This window comes from Equus caballus, chromosome 24 (assembly GCF_041296265.1).
Source record: "Equus caballus isolate H_3958 breed thoroughbred chromosome 24, TB-T2T, whole genome shotgun sequence".
NCBI classification, from domain to species: domain Eukaryota; kingdom Metazoa; phylum Chordata; class Mammalia; order Perissodactyla; family Equidae; genus Equus; species Equus caballus.
In genome coordinates, this window is record NC_091707.1 from 14,187,068 (window position 1) to 14,207,041 (window position 19,974).

Below are 19,974 nucleotides of genomic sequence, written 5' to 3' on the forward strand. Positions count from 1 at the left end.
TCCTTCATGGGGGTTCCCCCAGCCCCCTCTAAAACATGAGTATTCCCCAGGATTCTATCCTTCATTCAGTGCTCTTCCTCATCCATACTCTTTCCCGGAGAAACTTGACCAATCTCATTTTAAATACTATTTCTATGCTGATGACTCCCAAATGTATTTTTCCAATTCAGATTTCTCCCTGGAGCTTCAAAATCCAACTGCCTATTGGACACATCCATCCAGTTGTCTCAGAAATCTTTAGTCATACCACCATCCTATCTAGACACCTAGAAAGCAGGAAGTTATCCTCAGTTTCTCCCTCTCTTTTACCTCCCATGACCTATTGATAAACCAAGTCCTGCCAGTTCTGTCTTCAGTTTATTCCCTCCTCTTCATCTTTTTGACCAAGAACTTAGTTTCAGCCCTAGTCATTGTTCACCTGATTTACTGCCACATTTCCTTAACTGATCACCTAGCCTCTAGGCTTGTACCCCTCAAGAACCAGCCACCACTCCAGCCTAGTTTCTCAAAAATGTAAATCTGACCACGTCACACCTCTGTTTAAAATCTTCAATGTTCCTGATTGTCTGAAGAATCAAATTCAAGATTCTCAGCATGACATTCAAGGATCCCATGATCTGGCCCCACCTACTTCTCTGGCTTCATCTCTAACACCTCTCTGCCTGTAGTCAGTGAACTGCTAACAATTCCCCATATAGACCTTGTTTCCAGCCTCCACATCTTTGCTCATCTTGTTTCCACTCCTGAAATATTTTCTCCCCTGTCCCACGCCCATTACCCTCACTTTATCTGGCTAACTCCTTTAAGACTCAGCTCAGGAAACTGCTACCTCCATGAAGTCCTTCCTAAAGCCTCCTTTGTGGTTGGATTAGGTTCCTCCTCTTTGGTTCCATGAAGTCGTATAACCGTGCTTGCTGCGTGGAATCAAATATATGTTGATGTATAGGTTTTCCCCATTAAACAGCTGAGTAGGGAACTTGCATTGGTAGTGTCAGGTTCCCCAGCACTTAGCATTGTGTATGTGTTTCACAAGATGATTTCTGAGTAAATTAATGAATGTATAAATAAATCAACAAATGAATTTGAAAAGATAATAACAGCATGAGATGTCACAAGGCAATGTGTGATTACAATTCAAACAAATGCTATAAGCCTAGACACAGAGCAATCATTTTGGGAAGAAGTAATTTTGGATGAGGGAGAGGACACAACAGAATTGGAATTAAGAGAAAATTCACAAAAGGTATGGATGTGGGAAAACTGATAACAAAGTAGGGGCTCAACTATCAGTTGATTCAATAGAAAAAGTAAAAGAAAGGCATCTAAAATTCATTTAGAAAACATTCAAGAACAGGAATATCTAGTCAAGATAATCTGACTCTCGACTCAGCATGATTCCAGGGAGAGGAGAGAGTTCCAAGATGAAAAAAGGTGGATTAAGTGAAGTCCCTCCATGCTGAGTGTTAAATCTACTTCCAGCAGACCACCTGTAACACTCTGCTCCAAAACTGCAGACCATGTATGCACCTGCTTTCCACTTACCCCATCTTACCCGCCTGAACTCTCTCATTCTGAAAGAGGATTGGAGAACTCTTCCAGGAATAAACAATGGCATCAAAAACAACAAAACAGCTGGTCCCTCCCACTCACACACTAAGAATTCTACTACTTTTTTATTTTAGTGCCTCACTCACTCTACGATCAGAAAACCAAGGCTCAGCAAATTGCTAAGGAAAGCCTCCAACATGAAACAGAGAGACCAAAACAAATAGGAAAAGAGGAAAGTTGAGGGGCCAGCCCCATGGCCTAGTGGTTGAGTTCGTGCACTCCACTTCACGGCCTGGGGATCATGGGTTTGGATTCCAGTTTCAGACCTACACCACTCATCAGCCACGCTATGACGTCATCCCACATACGAAATAGAGGAAGATTGGCAACAGATGTTAGCCAGGGTGAATCTTCCTCAGTAGAAAAAAAAAAAGGAACTTGGAGGAAACAAAACAATTGTATCATAAAATTGGGAAGAAAAACTGAATTTAAAAAAAAGCTGATTTAAAACACGAGGTAGCTTTTAGTTCCGGGAAGTTCAAAACAGTTTTACAATAAAGCAAATGTAACTATAGTATATTACTTAACTTACATAGCCCCACAATGAGACAACTATTGGGTAGTGATTTAACCAAAACTTGTATATTTGTACATATGAGGATGGAGGTAGGGAAGTAGAGATCTGGAGTGATATAGGGTTCTAAATCTTTATCTTCCTTATTAGGAAGTCGAAAGATAAATCCTAAAATTGATCTACCAAGAAATAGCCGCATAAGCATATTATTTAGGAATATGGAGGTAAATATAGAAGAAACGTGTTAAAGAATTGGGGAATAGGACTCATAGGTAGAATAGGGTGGGGCATTGGGCTCCTCTTTTTCAATCTAAGCCTTATAGGACTTTTTTTAAAAAACTACATGTGTTACTTTGATAAAGAAGAGTACTTCCAGAAGTCTTGGAATTGTAACCTCTATTGCTACTTCAACATCTTATTGCTTAGCCATAGACATATTCAATTAGGTGCCTTCTGGTACGTATTTGGGGTGACAAATTTCTAAAAACTTGAGTGTTGTGGCTGATCTGTGAGCAACAGTGGTTGCTACTTGCCTATCTGGTACTGTTCCCCAATTTCTCTCTAGAAAAATTTCAGTTCCTGTCCTATTAGTTACCTATCATTGTTTGACAGATTACCACAAAACTTAATAGCTTAAAACAACAAACATTTATCATCGCACAGTTTTTGTGGGCCAGAAATTCCGGAGCAGCTGAACTGAGCTGTGTGACTCAGTTTCTCATGATGTTGCAATCAACACTAGGGCTTCGGTCATCTGAAGGCTGGCCTAGGGTGGAGGCTCTGCTTCCAAGATGGCTCACTCACATGGCCTTTGGCAGGAGGCCTCAGTTCCTTGCCGGCTGTTCCTTGTCTTGTGGGCCTCTCCATAGATCTGCTGATGTGTACTCAGGGCATGACAGCTGGCTTCCCCAAGAGGGAATGATCCAAGGGAGAGTAAGGTGAAAGCCCCAATGCCTTTTACGACCTACTCTCAGTAGTTGTATGCTGTCACTTCCACTTTATTCTATGCATCCAGAGCAAGTGGCTAGATCCAGGGGAGGGGAATCAGGCTCCACTTCTTGCAGTGGGAAATATCAAAGAATTTACACACGTATTTTTAAACCACAACACCCATCGATGCTAAATTATGGGTAAGCAGATTAAGAGACTATCCTTAAATGATTTTTTTGAGGCTCTAACTCATCACTGTTTGTTATGATATCACTTTTACGACCTCCCCCAAAACTAAGATATGCCTTCTCACATCTCTTCTTCTCTACTCTGTGATATTGTAAGTTCCTTGAGTAGTGATGACATTTCTTAGTCTTTTTGTATCTCTACTTACCTATCATAGTGTCTGACATATTCACATATTCATTCATTGAATAATTTATATATATAATCATCTTCTGGGAATACAATAATATGCAAGAAATAGACATAGTCTTTGTTTTCCTGGAGTTTATAGTTTACTGGGGGACAAAGTACACTATAAACTAAAACTAAACATTTACAGACTATAAACTAAACAAAAAAACTAAACATTTAATCACATTTAAGAATATGTACATACAAATCAAGCTACATTTTTTTGATGGAGAGTAATACAGTCTAATAGGTGCATTTAAAAAGGGAACAAGGCTGTTCTGGTGCAGGCATGGAGAAATAGATAGGAGGATCATCTGAAGTCGGAATTTTGCCAGATGGGTGAGAGAAAAAGCACAAGGGTTATGGGAGTTTAAAATATTGGTGTGTTATGTTGAAATGACACACCAGTACGTGCTCATAAATATTTATTGAATGGAACCAAAATGAGCTGTCTTTTTTTCTCTGCCTTATTCTCTCTTCTTTACTTCTTGATATCAGAGGTGATATATTTTGGTATGGATGAACTAGTCTGACTAGAATAGTTGCAGCTGAGAAGGAGAAGGGATCATCCCTCCTCAATCCATCTTCCCTATTTATTATCTACTGCAATTCCCAGTTATATTTAGAAAAACAGAATAGAATGCTCACACAACACCCATAAGATTTTTTCCTAATAAATTTGAAGACATCTTTTATGTGACTTTTGGTAATTTAATTCACATAAATTTGCACTTTATATGTCTACATAGGATATACCTATTTAAAGTCAAACATCCAGGGCCACTGGACAAGATGAGAAAAAATGGAGTCCATTTGGGGAATTTGACTGATTCTATTGGAACAGCAATAAATTCTCCCCAGGAACAATGCTGGGAAGATGTACAGCAATGGGACCTGTACCAGAAAAATTGAGGTCATTACTACCCTTAAAATAAATAATTTAAAATAACACTATTGAGCGTTTACCGTGTGCCAGATGTTGTGTTAATAGCTATAGGCACACTATCATATTTAATACTCATGACAACCCTATGAGATAGGTACAATTAGTATGCTCATTTTACAGAGATTTTGAGAGATTAATGTGTCTGAAAGCACAGAAGTCTGAAAGCCAATTCTATCAGATTTTAAGTTCCTATCACAGCCTACTTCGGCATCTTTATCTTGTGCCTCACATCTCTACAACTCACACCCTTCTGGTCTCATTGGCTCCCTTTCTGCTCTTAGAAGTGAACCAAGCTTTTTTTCACCTCAAGATTTTTGCACTTGCTGTTTCCCGTGTTTGGAAGGTTCTCCAGTTTGTTGTGTGGTTGTCTCCTTATCTCCGAAATCTATTCTAAATTAGTTCTTCTCACTTCTCACTTACTCTATAACATCATCATTTTTTATTTCCATTATAGTTCAGTATTTATTACACTTGGAAAAAAATTTTTTATCTCCTCACCAGATCATACCCTTGCTACCTCACTTACTGAAAGAATGAATGAAATAGCTCTCTCCTTTTATACCCGGAGGTCCCTAATAGCACTGTATTAAACCTAGGCTCTCTGTGTTATATCCATAGGCCATGGGAGCTATTTTGAGTGGGTGCGCATTCCCTATTTCACTCTCATCTCGGTTTACTAGTCTTTTGTGGTTCTAGGACTGCGGTGACTTCAGAATACCAGGACCTCTCAGGGAACTACCAGTATAACAGCGCCCTGCTTTACCCAGTCCGACCTGCAGGGGACGGTGTGGCCGGAGGCCTCCCTCGGTGCATGCCGGCGCCCTAGGTGAACCGAGACACAGCAGTGGGAGAACTGGGGTAGGGAGGCGGGGCCAACAGGGAGGGGCGGGCGCGCCCTGAGCCCGCCCCCAAGGAGGTGCTCCTCGCTCGCCCCGCCCCTCGCCCCGCCCGGGCGGCCATGGCCATTCCCGGCATCCCCTATGAGCGGCGGCTTCTCATCATGGCGGACCCTAGAGATAAGGCGCTCCAGGACTACCGCAAGAAGCTGCTGGAGCACAAAGAGATCGACGGCCGTCTCAAGGAGTGTGAGTGCACCTTTCTTGCCACGTCCTCTCGTACCTGGGCCCGCCTCTGTGTCCGACAGAGCAGAGGCCTGTGGCCGAGCCTGGCAACCGGGCCCCGGAGATGGGAAGGCCTCGGTCCAGGGACTTCGCGCTTTGTCATCCGGCCCTGAGCTTAGGGAGCAGCGCCTGTTTGGCGTGGAAATGGCCGGTTCTCGACCGGGTGACGGAGAGAACGTCCCCAGTTCTGAGGTGAAAGTGGAAGGGGATAGAAGAGGAGCGGGGAAGAAGTGGGCCAGGGATGTTTTGCGGCGCAAGGAGGGCAGTGTTGGTGGAGCCCAGGACCGGAGACGGGGAGATGCTGGAGTCAGGGAAGCTCCGGCGAGAGAGGGCGCTCGGGGAGCAGCCTTGGTGATGGAGTGGGGAGCCGGACGCGGAGCTCTCTAGAGTCCGTCGGGCATAAAAAGCCTCCTCGTCTTTGCTCGTGTTTTGAGTTGTCCTCCAGTTTCCCTTTCAAGTACTTTCAAGTACAAGTTTCCCTTACCTCCTGAGCTAAAAGGGCACATACGATTTTTCATAGTGCGCCTTCACTGAAAAGGCTGAGGAGTTTAATTAAATGAAGGAAGACCGTAACTATGTAATTCCGGACAACTGCACCTGTTGACCTTATTTAGGGTGGAAAGCCAGAGAGTAATAATCCATGTGGGTAGGTGAAGAGGTGAGGAAGATTCTAACTCGTTTGTCATTCCGATTTGTAGTCGAAAATCCGAAAGTGTCAGAGTGTCAATATCTGTTAAGAGTGTAACCTAAAATGTGCTAAACAAGTAAGTACTGCTGATTGGAAAAATAAAAATATAGTGCTTTCTCTGTAACATTTCGTTTTTAAACGTATCGCCCATAAATGGCCTTGTTTCTTTTCTGGTTTGATACAGTGGATATAAAATGTATGTTAAATGAAATAGACTTAAGTGAGACTTAGTGACTTAAATTTACTAAGGTTATTGTTTAGTTAAAATGTATAAATTATATTTTTCAGTAAGGGAACAATTGAAAGAACTTACCAAGCAGTATGAAAAGTCTGAGAATGATTTGAAGGCCCTACAAAGTGTTGGACAGGTAAGTAATGGAGTAGGGGGTTGTTGGGGCTATGGGAATTTGCTTTTGTTTTTGAGCTGCTGGCAAAAAGTAATTTTTATTTTTCTTTCCTAGATTGTGGGTGAAGTACTGAAGCAATTAACTGAAGAAAAATGTAAGTGGATTAGATTGTTAGTAAAGAAAAAAAGAGCGGACTCTCCCCCCACCAACTTTTGAAATGCTTATTATTTTAATGACAACAATGAAGGTAGATAATATTCTTGCGTAGAGTAGGTTTTCCTTCAACTGTTGTCTTCTTGGAGGGGAGAAATAAAATTGAACTTGCTATTGATGTGAGTATACTTACTTTTTACTTTCTATTTTTCAATTTATTCTTTCATTTTCTTCCTCTAGTCATTGTGAAAGCTACAAATGGACCAAGATATGTTGTGGGTTGTCGTCGACAGGTAACGCTTTACATTTGTATACTGCTTTATAGTTGACAAAAACACTTTCACATAAATTATTTAATTCTTGAGGTAAGCAGCTCAGGCATTATGCCCATAACTCCCAAAGGTGGTTTGGGATGTGGTCAGATGTAGCTCATTATTAGCAAAGTGTGAACTCATACCATGGGCTTTGACTTCTGGTATTTTCTACTTTCTACTGTATTGCCTTGCCTCAGTCAGCTCCACACTCTTAGAAATTGAAGAATTTTACAACTAGAAAATGGATTATTTTATTTTAATGTCTTTTTTTAAGAGAACTAAAAGTATGAGACTTTATGAATTAACTTTTGCTTTATATTTAAATATTCAGAAACGTTACTTAGAGACTTTGCTATAGCCTAAGTTGATTTTGTATGAGTTTGTTTAGATTAGAATAGACAAATTGAAATAACTCTGAATTTCATTTTGCAGTCATGAAAAACACCAACAAATGGCTTCAGATCATTCAGTAGCTTCTGAAGTCAGTGTATGCACTCCTTATTCTTTAGGAGATCTGCTTAGATAGAGCAATTTTATAACTTCATTGGCAGACCTTTCTCTATTTGCTATATTGGATTAAAGTTTTAAAACATTGGTATAACATGACTGTAGAATGGAATTTACAGGGACAAAAGGTAATCTTAGGATTTTGCCTAGCATGTAAGTGGGGTGACATTTTCTAAATCAAAATATTAGATACCTAGTGTGACAAAGGTTTTTTTTTTTTTTTTCTTTTCTTTTGAGAAAGATTAGCCCTGAGCTAACATTAGCCACCAGTCCTCCTCTTTTTGCTGAGGAAGACCGGCCATGAGCTAACATCCATGCCTATCTCCCTCTACTTTATGTGTGGGACGCCTGCCACAACATGGCTTGATAAGCGAGGCCATATCCGCACCCGGGATCCGAACCGGTGAACCCCAGGCCACCGAGAATCGGAACGTGCGAACTTAACCACTGGGCCGGCCCTGACAAAGGGTCTTTTATGTCCCTTTCAGGGCTCTCTGTATGGCAAAACTTGGCATTTCTAAGATAGTTCATAGTTTCAAGTACTGCATTTACTGACTTTTTTTTTTTTAGCTTAATCCATTATATTAAACCTAGTATTTTGCCTGTCTCTGCTTCATTTTCATTGGCACTAAATCCTAATCTTAGAGCTTTTTGCAAAATCCTGTGAAAAGTAGTCACTAATTTGTATGATTCTGAAATTGTATTGGCAAGCAGTTTTTTTAAACTGTCAAAAGGTAATGTTACTTTTGAAAAGTAACATCCTCAGTGTGAGGTGAATCTGTTGGATAGAGTCTATCCAGTTCTAGCTAAATAAATTACCCTCCCTAACTATGCCAATAAATTGCTTGGTATGATTTAACCTAATATAAAATGTACTTAGCTCAGTGTCTGTGAGGTACCAAAGGCATGAATGATGGTTACTGGGGTTTGTTTTGTTTTGCTTTTAGCATTTTAATGACAATCTTTTAAGGGGAAACAGTGCATTTCCACCTTTTCTTCTATACAGTAGTCTGCTCTTAACCACTGGGCGGGCGTATGTTGCAAGACTCCCAGTGGATGCCTGAAACCACAGATAGTACCAAGCCCCATGTATACTATGTTTTTTCCTATACATATGTATTTGAAGTGTGACAGCAAAACTAGCATGAATTTCTTTTTTCTTCATGACAGTTTCATGGATGGAAGATTTACCTTTACTGTAGATCTTAGCAATCTCAGCATATGATTTTTTCTTTCCTTATTAAGTCAAGAATTTTTACCTTTTCACTTAAAGGAAGAACTTTACGGCTTCGCTTTGGCATATCCGAATTGCCAGCATCACTACTTTTGTACTTTGGGGCCTTTATTAAGTAAGCTAAGCCTTACTTGAACACAAGCACTGCGATACCACAACAGTTGACAGTTGATCTGATAACCGAGACACCTACTAAGTGACTAATAGGCAGGTACTTTATACAGCTGGATATGCTAGACAAAGGGGTGATTCACTTTCTGGGCAGGACGGATTGGATGGGGCGAGATTTCATCATGCCACTCAGAAAGGCACGCAACTTAAAACTTCTGAATTGTTTGTTTCTGGGATTTTCCATTTAATCTTCTCTGACCATGATTGACTGTGGATAACTGAAACCACAGAAAGGAAAACCCAGGATAGGGGGAGACTACTGTAAAAGTAACACATTCTTCCCCAAAGCTGTAGTTTTTAAAGTAAATCTGATGAGCACACCTTTAAAATCCTTCCCTTTCCTTCCCCCAAAACGTTCACTTACAGATTTCTATGTAGATACTTTGGTACCAATTGCCACAGTCACTGTTTTGCAGTGCCTGAATCAAAATAAGGAGCAAAACTATGTTAAATAGAGAGCCTTTGAAAGTAAGTTATCAATGTCCATTCCACTATGTTAAATAGAGAGCCTTTGAAAGTAAGTTATCAATGTCCATTCCTTCTTCGAAAACAAGGCCATTGTCACCTCAAACTTTGTGTATTAGTGATCTCACATTTCACACTGAGATTGCACAAAGGGGCATTCTTTGAAGGGGCAGATGGAAATAACTTTATTACTTTTATAAGCCCTTCTGTTGGCATAGTGTTTATAGTCTAATATTAGTCTTCTCTGAGGGGTAAAAATGATTATTTGGCTTCTGAATATTATGCTCTTCTTAGAGTATTATTCCCCTTTTAAAGTACTTATGACACCTTTTGTTTTACAAAATTAGCTTGACAAAAGTAAGCTGAAGCCAGGAACAAGAGTTGCTTTGGATATGACTACACTAACTATCATGAGGTAGGTTTCTTATTCTTTTTAGTTTACCTTTTATTTTCACAGAGGGATGATTTTATCCAAAATATATGCTTCTTGAGATAACTGAGTATTTTGCCACTTTTTCCCTTTTACTAATTTCTAATTAATTTAAACATGTTTTATAAGATTATCTGCAGATACTTGCATAAGAAAGTCGTTTATACTCATCTCTAGGCTGAGAGAAAATACAGCTTTTAAAAGAAAAATACATACCTTCTCATTACAGATATTTGCCAAGAGAGGTGGATCCACTGGTTTATAACATGTCTCATGAGGACCCTGGGAATGTTTCTTATTCTGAGATTGGAGGGCTATCAGAACAGATTCGGGAATTAAGAGAGGTTGGTGTGTATACTTTGTTCTCTGAATTTACTAATAAATAGTACTGGTTTTAAGATGCCTGAAGAGAGAAAGAAGATGAAAATTACTCTTTGCCCAAATAGTGGTTACTGAATATTATACCTTCAATGTCCTTGCTGAGAGAAGAATAGCACTGAATTTGTAGCTATGAAAATTATAGTGTTCGTTAACGTGGAGATAATTTGGTGTTAGAAGAATCCTGCCTTTTTGTGATAAAGAAGGAAAAACAGCTAAGAACAAATGATTTAATCCGATGCCCATGCTATCTGTGGTTTTGATTATCAAGGTAGATTACTTGGGTCAGAGCACATTTGGATAACGTGTGTAATGTAGTTTTTCCCACAACCTTATTAATGTTAGCTTCCCACTCTTACAGTAGAGTAGGTTACCTGTGCCTTAAATATTTTATTTGATAAAGCTATTTGCTGTCATTTAATAAAATATTGGCTTTAGAGTGGATTAAACCTTCTAAGCTCTTAGATGTGAAGAATCAAATCAGAATTGCCTTGCGTCACAGCACAGGTAGCTTTTTGACAATTCTCTTTAAAGGAAACTACGTTGTCCTATTGATTTCATCCTAGTTTAGGATGGAAGTATTTAGGAATGAATGAGGATAGTCGCATCACATAGTTACTTCAGCTGGTTTAAGCCCTAAGCCAGTAGTTTTCAGACTTCAGCGCATTCAATTTTCTGGAACTCTTAGTAAAGATGGAGATTTCTAGGCCTCTCTGCATGATTTTGATGCAGTAGTTTTGGGCTGGGACACAAGAATTAGCATTTAAACAACCATTCCACGTGATTATGAAACCTAATTGTTTTGTGACCATACTTGAGAAAGTACTGGTCTAAGCATAAATAAAAGCCTATTCTGGGGCTGGCCCGGTGGCACAGCAGTTAAGTTCGCGCGTTCTGCCTCTCAGCGGCCCAGAGTCCACCAGTTCAGATTCCGGGTGTGGACATGGCACTGCTTGGCAAAAGCCATGCTGTGGTAGGTGTCCCATGTATAAAGTAGAGGAAGATGGGCATGGATGTGAGCTCAGCAAAAAGAGGAGGATTGGCAGTAGTTAGCTCAGGGCTAATCTTCCTCGAAAAAAAAAAAAAAAGCCTATTCTTCTCAACTTTGTAGTAGTGAAAGGGCAACAGAAGAAGAACAAGTGATTCATGGAACTGTGAAATCTAGTTTTTCACAATGATTTGTTGCATCAACCATAGGAGCAGAAAGAATCTCTCACACACACCCAAACAAACACGCTTTCACGTGCCAATACCCTTTTTGATTGGCAGACACTTCAAAATATTGCTTTCTCACGCTTTTGGCTTGTCTTAATCACACCTTGTGGGCACAACTATTATAGAAGTTTGTCTCTTAAGATACTGGTATTGTAAAGAGTTTAAGTTGGGCAGTCACACCCTCAGTTTTTCTATTCTGCAGTTTTCTTTCCTTAAATCAGTAGGACATTGAGAGCAGAATATATGGTTCTTTTAAGGCTGCTATGGCAAAATGCCTACATATGGAAATTTTGTATAGCTTTCTCTTAGTGGCAATTATAGCTTACCAAATTTCCCTGTCGTGTAATTATTTTGTTTTGTATTCCCACACGCAAAATGGTCTAGATCTTTTGTTTTTGTTTTTTTTAAACTGATTTTTTGTAGAGTAATTTTTTCATTGAGGCATAATTTATATTCAGTAACATGCACAGGTTTTAAATGTACAATTCAGATATATTTTGACAGATTATATGTTTGTGTAACTCACTCTAGTCAAGTGTGTGATTTGTTAAAATAATTCCACACTTTTTAAGTAGTTTTTAAGAAATTATTTAAAATTTTTTAGATTTAAGAGATATCCTAAACCTACCTGAAGAAAAACCTGTAATATAAATGGTTTTACACAGATGGAATTCTAGATCCATTGTGAATTGTGATTTATATACATAACCTTGTTGATATTTTACTTAAAATATTTGAAAGTGTCGCAACCTTTACTAACTTTTTGAGAAACGTGCAACTTCTTTTCTAGGTGATAGAATTACCTCTTACAAACCCAGAATTATTCCAGCGTGTAGGAATAATACCTCCAAAAGGCTGTTTGTTATATGGACCACCAGGTTGGTATTGAATTTATGTCTTCCCCGCTAATAAATGAATGAATGAAGGGGAAAAAAATACGATGAAAATTTAACGTGGGCAATTCCAACCTCTAGCCTGCTCAGAGTAAAAAAGAGTTAGGAGATGTGTGTCTGTTCTCTCAGGCATGCTTAGTCCTCTTGTGCCTCATAGTATATATATCTTAACATGCCCTGTGATTCTAGTGCACTGGTTCTCACAGTGTGGTTCACAGACCTCTGGGTGTCCTTGAGACACTAGGGAGTCTGCAAGGTCAAAGCTTACTTTCATAATACTAGGTGTTAGTTGCCTTTTTCACTGCATTGACATCTGTGTTGTTGGTGCGCGAGTAATGTGGGTACAACTGCTCATGCCATAGCATTAATCAGTTAAGTCAGTGGCATTAAGGGTACTAGGAGTCACTGTGTTCTCAACCATCCACACTTGCAGTATTAAAAAAAAAAAATTTCAGTTTCACCTTAAACTGTTCTTGGTGAAGCAGTAAAAATTATTAACTTTATTAAATCTTGATCCTTGAATAATGTCTGTTGTATTCTGTGTGATGAATGTATAAAGTACTTTTGTTGCATACTGAATAGGATAGTTTTCTCTAGGAAGAGCACTTGCGTAGTTGGGTTGCCAGCTGAATTAGCTGATTTTCACGGAATACCATTTTCACTTGAAAGGATAATTTACAGACAGTCTATGGTTATCATTACTGGTTATTGGCTGTTCAGCCTGGTTATTGGTTATCTGGCACACATTTTTTCAAAAATGGATGAAGTTAGCCTGTCATGTTAAAGACAACAACTGAGACCATCTATAGCCAGTGATAAAATTTGAGCTTTCAAATGAAAATTAGAATTTTTGAAAAGTTACATTTGGTACTGTGAGCTTCATAGCTTTCTAATACATTAAAACTTAAAAGACTTTTGTGATGAGATTGGTGATAATATTGACAAACATGATTTTTTAATATTGTATAACGAGAAATGCTGACGTCTGGAGGATTTATATAAGTCACTGAACCAGTAGTTTCCAAACAACCAATACTTGGTATTACAATGTCACGCATAGATAAAAGATCCAATCAGCATGCAGGATAGACCAATGAATTTTAATGTGACGGAACTTTCCATCATAATCTGTAAGTGGGGTTTGACATATTTCTAAAGTTATGTATTCAATGTGCTTATAATAAACTTACAAGGGATATTTGGTGTAAAATTTAAAATTTTAATATTGAGAGTAGAAGTGTTCTGGAATTTTAAATGGAGATTCTATTTCGGATTTACCTTCTATTTTGCAAATTTACTAGCCAGAGGAGTACATTCTTAAAAGGTTTTTGAAAATTTGTTTTACTTTTCATCTAAGTAGGACTTCTTTTGTCATTTCTAGGTACAGGAAAGACGCTCTTGGCACGAGCTGTTGCTAGCCAACTGGACTGCAATTTCTTAAAGGTAAAGGGAAGATTCTTTTCTGTAGTTGTTGAAATTAAATTTTGACTTGTCTTATATTTACCTTAATGTTTTCCTTTAATCAGGTTGTATCTAGTTCTATTGTAGACAAGTACATTGGTGAAAGTGCTCGTTTGATCAGAGAAATGTTTAATTATGCCAGAGACCATCAGCCATGCATCATTTTTATGGATGAAATAGATGCTATTGGTAAGAATAACACCTTTCAAATTTTATTTTGAACTTTTCTTCAAAGTGTTAGGAAATTTTTTAAAAACCTAAGAGAACCTTACTCCCCTCTTTTCACCTCTAATTGCAAATTGTGTAAAGTAGCAAAATGAATTGCATATTATTTTTAAAAGATTCTTAAGAAAATTTAATAGTGTTTTTTAAATTGAGGTCATAATAGTTTATAACATTGTGAAATTTCAGTTGTACAACATTATTTGTCAGTCACCTCCTATATCTGTCCTTTTACGTGTTATGTCCACTCCCAACCCCCTTCCCCTCTCTTAACCACTAACCTGTTTTATTTGTTCATGTGTTTGTTTATCTTCTACGTATGAGTGAAATCGTATGGTATTTATCTTTCTCTGTCTGGCTTATTTCCCTTAACATAATAGCCTCAAGGTCCATCCATGTTGTTGCACATATGACAATTTTGTCTTTTTTTATGGCTGAGTAGTATCCCATTATATATATATATATACCACATCTATATCCAATCATCAGTCGATGGGCATTTGGGTTGCTTCCACATCTTGGCTATTGTGAATAATGCTACATTGAACGTGGGGGTGCATAAGTCTCTTTGAATTGTTGATTTCAAGTTCTTTGGATAAATCCCCAGTAGTGGGATAGCTGAGACATATGGTATTTTTATTTTAATTTTTTTTGGTGAGGAAAATTGATGCCAGTCTTCCTCTTTTTGCTTGAGGAAGATTGTCGCTGAGCTAACATCTGTGCCAGTCCTCCTCTGTTTTGTATAAGGGATGCCACCACATAGGGACTTGATGAGCGGTGTGTAGGTCAATGCCCAGGATCCGAACCTGGGCTTCTGAAGTGGAGCGTGCAACTTAACCACTATGCCACTGGGCCAGCCCTATTTTAGTTTTTTGAGAAATCTTCATGCTGTTTTCCATAGTGGCTGCACCAGTTTGCGTTGCCACCAGCAATGTATGAGGGTTCCTTTTTCTCCACACCCTCTCCAACATTTGTTGTTTTTTGTCTTGGTGATTATAGCCCTGCTGATAAGTGTAAGGTGATATCTCATTGTGGTTTTGATTTGCATTTCCCTGATGATTAGTGATGTTGAACATCTTTTCATGTGTCTGTTGGCCATCTGTATACCTTCTTTTGAAAAATGTCTGTTCATATCCTCTGCCCATTTTTTGATTTGGTTGTTTGCTTTTTGTTGAGTTGTGTGAGTTCTTTATATGTTTGGGAGATTAACCCCTTGTCAGACGATTTGCAACTATTTTCTCCCAGTTGGTGGGTTGTCTTTTCGTTTTGTTCCTGGTTTCCTTTGCCTTGCAGAAGATCTTTAGTCTGATGAAGTCCCATTTGTTTTATATTTTTCCTTTTGTTTCTCTTGCCTGAATAGACATGATATTTGAAAAGATTCTTCTAAAACTGATGTGAAAGAGTGTACTGCGTATATTTTCTTCTAGGAGTTTTATTGTTTTGCATCTTACCTTCAAATCTTTAATCCATTTTGAGTTCATTTTTGTGTGTGGTGTAAGATAATGGTCTACTTTCATTCTTTTGTGTGTGGCTGTCCAGTGTTCCCAACACCATTTATTGAAGAGATTTACCTTTCTCCATTGGATGTTCTTAGCTCCTTTGTCGAAGATCAGCTGTCCGTAGATGTGTGGGTTTATTATTGGACTCTCAATCCTGTTCCATTGATCTGTGTGTGTGCTTTTGTACCAGTACCACACCTTTTTTTTTTTTTAACTTTTTATTGAGATGATAGTTTACAACCTTGTGAAATTTTAGTTGTACACTATTGTTTGTCAGTCGTGTTGTAGGTGCACTTCACCCTTTGTGTCCACCCTCCAACACCCCCTCCTTTCTCCCAGTAACCACTAATCTGTGCTCTTTGTCTACATGTTTAACTTCCACATATGAGTGGAGTCATACAGAGCTTGTCTTTATCTGGCTTATTTCACTTAACATAATACCCTCAAGGTCAGTCCATGTTGTTCTGAATGGTACGATTTTATCCTTTTTTATGGCTGAGTAGTATTCTGTTGTGTATATATGTATATATATATGTGTGTGTGTGTATATATATATATATATGTATATATATGCACACACACCATATCTTCTTTTCCAGTCACCAGCTGATGGGCACTTAGGTTGCTTCCATGTCTTGGCTGTTGTAAATAATGCTGCAATGAACATCGGGGTGCATGGGACTTTTGGAACTGCTGATTTCAAGTTCTTTGGATACATACCCAGTAGTTGGATGGCTGGGTCATATGGTATTTCTATATTTAATTTTTAGAGAAATCTCCATACAGTTTTCCATAGTGGCTGCGCCAGTTTGCATTCCCAACAGCAGTGTATGAGGGTTCCTTTTTCTCCACAACCTCTCTAACATTTGTTATTTTTTGTTTTGGTTATTTTAGCCATTCTAACGAGTGTAAGGTGGTATCTTATGTAGTTTTGATTTGCATTTCCCTGATGATCAGTGATGATGAGCATCTTTTCATGTGCCTGTTGGCCATCCATATATCTACTTTGGAGAAGTGTCTGTTCATGTCCTCTGCCCATGTTTTGATCGGGTTGATTGATTTTTTTGTTGTTGAGTTATGTGAGTTCTTTATATAATATGGAGATTAACCCTTTGTTGGATATATGACTTGCAAATATTTTTTCCCAGTTAGTGGGTTGTTTTTTTGTTTCAGTACTGTTTTCCCTTGCCATGAAGAAGCTCTTTAGTCTGATGAAGTCCCATTTGTTTATTTTTTCTATTGTTTCCCTTGTCTGAGAAGACATGGTGTGCGAAAAGATCCTTTTAATACTGATATCAAAGAGTGTACTGCCTATATTTTCTTCCAGAAGCCTTATGGTTTCAGGTCTTACCTTTAGGTCTTTGATCCATATTGAGTTTATTTTTGTGAATGGTGAAAAAGAATGGTCAATTTTCATTCTTTTACATGTGACTGTCTAGTTTTCCCAGCACCATTTGTTGAAGAGACTTTCTTTTCTCCATGGTAGGCCCTCAGCTCCTTTGTTGAAGATTAGCTGTCCACAGATGTGTGGTTTTGTTTCTGGGCTTTCAAATCTGTTCCATTGATCTGTGCACCTGTTTTTGTACCAGTACCATGCTGTTTTGATTACTGTAGCTTTGTAGTATGTTTTAAAGTCAGGGATTATGATGCCTCCAGCCTTGTTCTTTTTTCTCAGGATTTCTTTAGCACTTCGGAGTCTTTTGTTGCCCCATATGAATTTTAGGATTTTTTTTGTTCTATTTCGGTGAAGAGTGTCATTGGGATTCTGATTGGGATTGTATTGAATCTGTAGATTGCTTTAGGTAGTATGGATGTTTTGACTGTTTATTCTTCCAATCCATGTGCATGGAATGTCTTTCCATCTCTTTATGTGGTCATCAGTTTCTTTCAGGAAAGTCTTGTAGTTGTCGTTGTATACGTCTTTCACTTCCATGGTTAAATTTACCCCAAGGTATTTTATTCTGTTTGTTGCAATTGTGAATGGCATTGTGTTCTTGAGTTCTTTTTCTGTTAGTTCGTTGTTAGAATATAGAAATGCTACTGATTTATGTATGTTGGTTTTATACCCTGCAACTTTGCTGTAGCTGTTAATTATTTCTAATAGTTTTCCAATGGATTCTTTGGGGTTTTCTATATATAAGATCATGTCGTCTGCAAACAGTGAGAGTTTCACTTCTTTCCTCCCTATTTGGATTCCTTTTATTTCTTTTTCCTGCCAAATTGCTGTGGCCAACACCTCGAGTACTATGTTGAAGAAGAGTGGTGAGAGTGGACACCCTTCTCTTGTTCCTCTTGTCAGGGGCATGGCGCTCAGTTTTTGCCCATTGAGAATGATGTTGGCTGGTGCGTTCGTCATATATGACCTTTGTTATGTTGAGGGAATTTCCTTCTATCCCCATTTTGTTGAGAGTTTTTTTTATCATAAATGGCTGTTGGATCTTGTCAAATGCTTTCTCTGCATCTTTGGAGATGATCATGTGGTTTTTATTCCTCAATTTGTTGATGTGGTGTATCACGTTGATTGATTTGCGGATGTTGAACCATCCCTGTGTCCCTGGTATGAATCCCACTTGATCGTGATGTATGATCCTTTTGATGTATTGATGAATTCGGGTTGCCAAAATTTTGTTGAGACTTTCTTCATCTATGTTCATCAGCAATATTGGCTTGTAGTTCTCCTTTTTTGTGTTGGCCTTGTCAGGCTTTGGTATCAGAGTGATGTTGGCCTTGTATAATGTGTTAGGAAGTGTTCCATCTTCCCTAGTGTTTTGGAATAGCTTGAAAAGGATTGCTATGAAATCCTCTCTGAAAGTTTGGTAGAATTCCCCAGGAAAGCCATCTGCTCTTGGGGTTTTATTCTTTGCGATGCTTTTGATTGCTGCTTTAATCTCTTTCCTTGTGATTGGTCTGTTCAGATTGTCTGCTTCTTCTTGGCTTAGCTTTGGGAGGTTGTAAGAGTCTAAGAATTTATCCATTTCCTCTAGAATATCCATTTTGTTGGCATATAGTTTTTTGTAGTATTCTCTTCTATTCCGCCGTATTTCTGTGGAGTCTGTTGTTATTTCTCATGTTTCATTTCTGATTTTGTTTATTCGAGCTTTCTCTCTCTTTTTCTTTGTAAGTCTGGCTAGGGGTTTGTCAATTTTATCTTCTCAAAGAACCAGCTGTTTGCTTCATTGATCCTTTCTACTACCTTTTTTGTTTCAATAGCATTTATTTCTGCTCTGATTTTTGTTATTTCTCTCCTGCTGTCTTTGGGCTTTGTTTGTTGTTGTTTTTCTAATTCAGTTGGTGTAGTTTGAGATTGTATATTTGGGATTTTTTTTGTTTGTTAAGGTGTGCCTGTATTGCGATGAATTTCCCTCTTAATACAGGTTTTGCTGTATCCCATATGAGTTGCTATGGCATGTTATCATTTTCGTTTGTCTCCAGGTATTTTTTGATTTCTCCTTTAATTTCTTCAATGATCCATTGCTTCTTCAATGGCATGTTGTTTAGTCTCCACATCTTTGTTCCTTTCTCAGCTTTTTTCTTATAATTAATTTCTAGCTTTATAGCATTATGATCAGAGAAGATGCTTGTTATTATTTCAATTTTTTTTAAGCTTATAGAGGCTTGCCTTGTTTCCCAACATATGGTCTATCCTTGAGAATGTTCCATACGCACTTGAGAAGAATGTGTATTCTGCTGTTTTTGAATGGAGTGTTCTATATATGTCTATTAAGCCCAACTGTTTTATCTTTTTGTTTAATTCCACTGTTTCTTTGTTGATTTTCTGTCTTGATGATCTGTCCAATGATGTGAGTGGGGTGTTGAGGTCCCCTACTATTATTGTGTTATTTTCGATAGCTTCTTTTAGATTTGTTAATAATTGCATTATGAATGTTGGTGCTCCTGTGTTGGGTGCATAGATATTTATAAGCGTTATTTCTTCTTGCTGTAGTGTCCCTTTCATCAGTATATATTACCACTCTTTGTCTCTCTTTACCTGCCTCATCTTGAAGTCTACTTTGTGTGATATAAGGATTGCAACACCTGCTTTCTTTTGTTTACCATTAGCTTGGAGTATCGTCTTCCACCCCATCACTCTGAGCCTGTGTTTGTCATTGGAGCTGAGGTGTGTTTCCTGGAGGCAACAAATTGTTGGATCTTGTTCTTAAATCCATTTTGCCACTCTGTGTCTTTTTATTGGAGAGTTCAATACGTTTACATTGAGGGTGATTATTGATGCATGAGGGCTTAATGCTGTCATTATGTCACTCGTTTTCTGGTTTTCCTGCATTTCCTTTGTTTCTCATCCTGTGTGTTTTGGTCTAACCATTGAATTCTGCAGTTTTTTATGCTGTGTTTCTTAGTTTTTTCCTTATTTATTTTTTGTGTCTCTGTTCTGCTTTTTGGTTTAGTGGCTACCCTGAAGTTTGTATTCAGAATTTAATGCATAACATAGTCTATTTTCTGATG

The 19,974-nt window shown here is 38.3% G+C and overlaps 1 protein-coding gene across 2 annotated transcripts in view; it reads left to right on the plus strand.

Annotated features, from left to right (window-relative positions):
- Positions 1 to 19,974, plus strand: part of PSMC6 (proteasome 26S subunit, ATPase 6) — a 77,641-nt gene that overhangs the window by 45,097 nt on the left and 12,570 nt on the right. For both annotated transcript variants that reach the window (XM_023627738.2, XM_070249458.1), the window contains exons 3-11: positions 5,112 to 5,500; positions 6,513 to 6,592; positions 6,686 to 6,725; positions 6,965 to 7,017; positions 9,763 to 9,830; positions 10,075 to 10,189; positions 12,229 to 12,316; positions 13,713 to 13,774; positions 13,858 to 13,981. In XM_023627738.2, coding sequence (XP_023483506.1) covers positions 5,374 to 5,500; positions 6,513 to 6,592; positions 6,686 to 6,725; positions 6,965 to 7,017; positions 9,763 to 9,830; positions 10,075 to 10,189; positions 12,229 to 12,316; positions 13,713 to 13,774; positions 13,858 to 13,981 — 757 coding nt within the window. In that variant the 5' untranslated portion in view covers positions 5,112 to 5,373. The remainder of the gene's footprint in view (positions 1 to 5,111; positions 5,501 to 6,512; positions 6,593 to 6,685; positions 6,726 to 6,964; positions 7,018 to 9,762; positions 9,831 to 10,074; positions 10,190 to 12,228; positions 12,317 to 13,712; positions 13,775 to 13,857; positions 13,982 to 19,974) is intronic.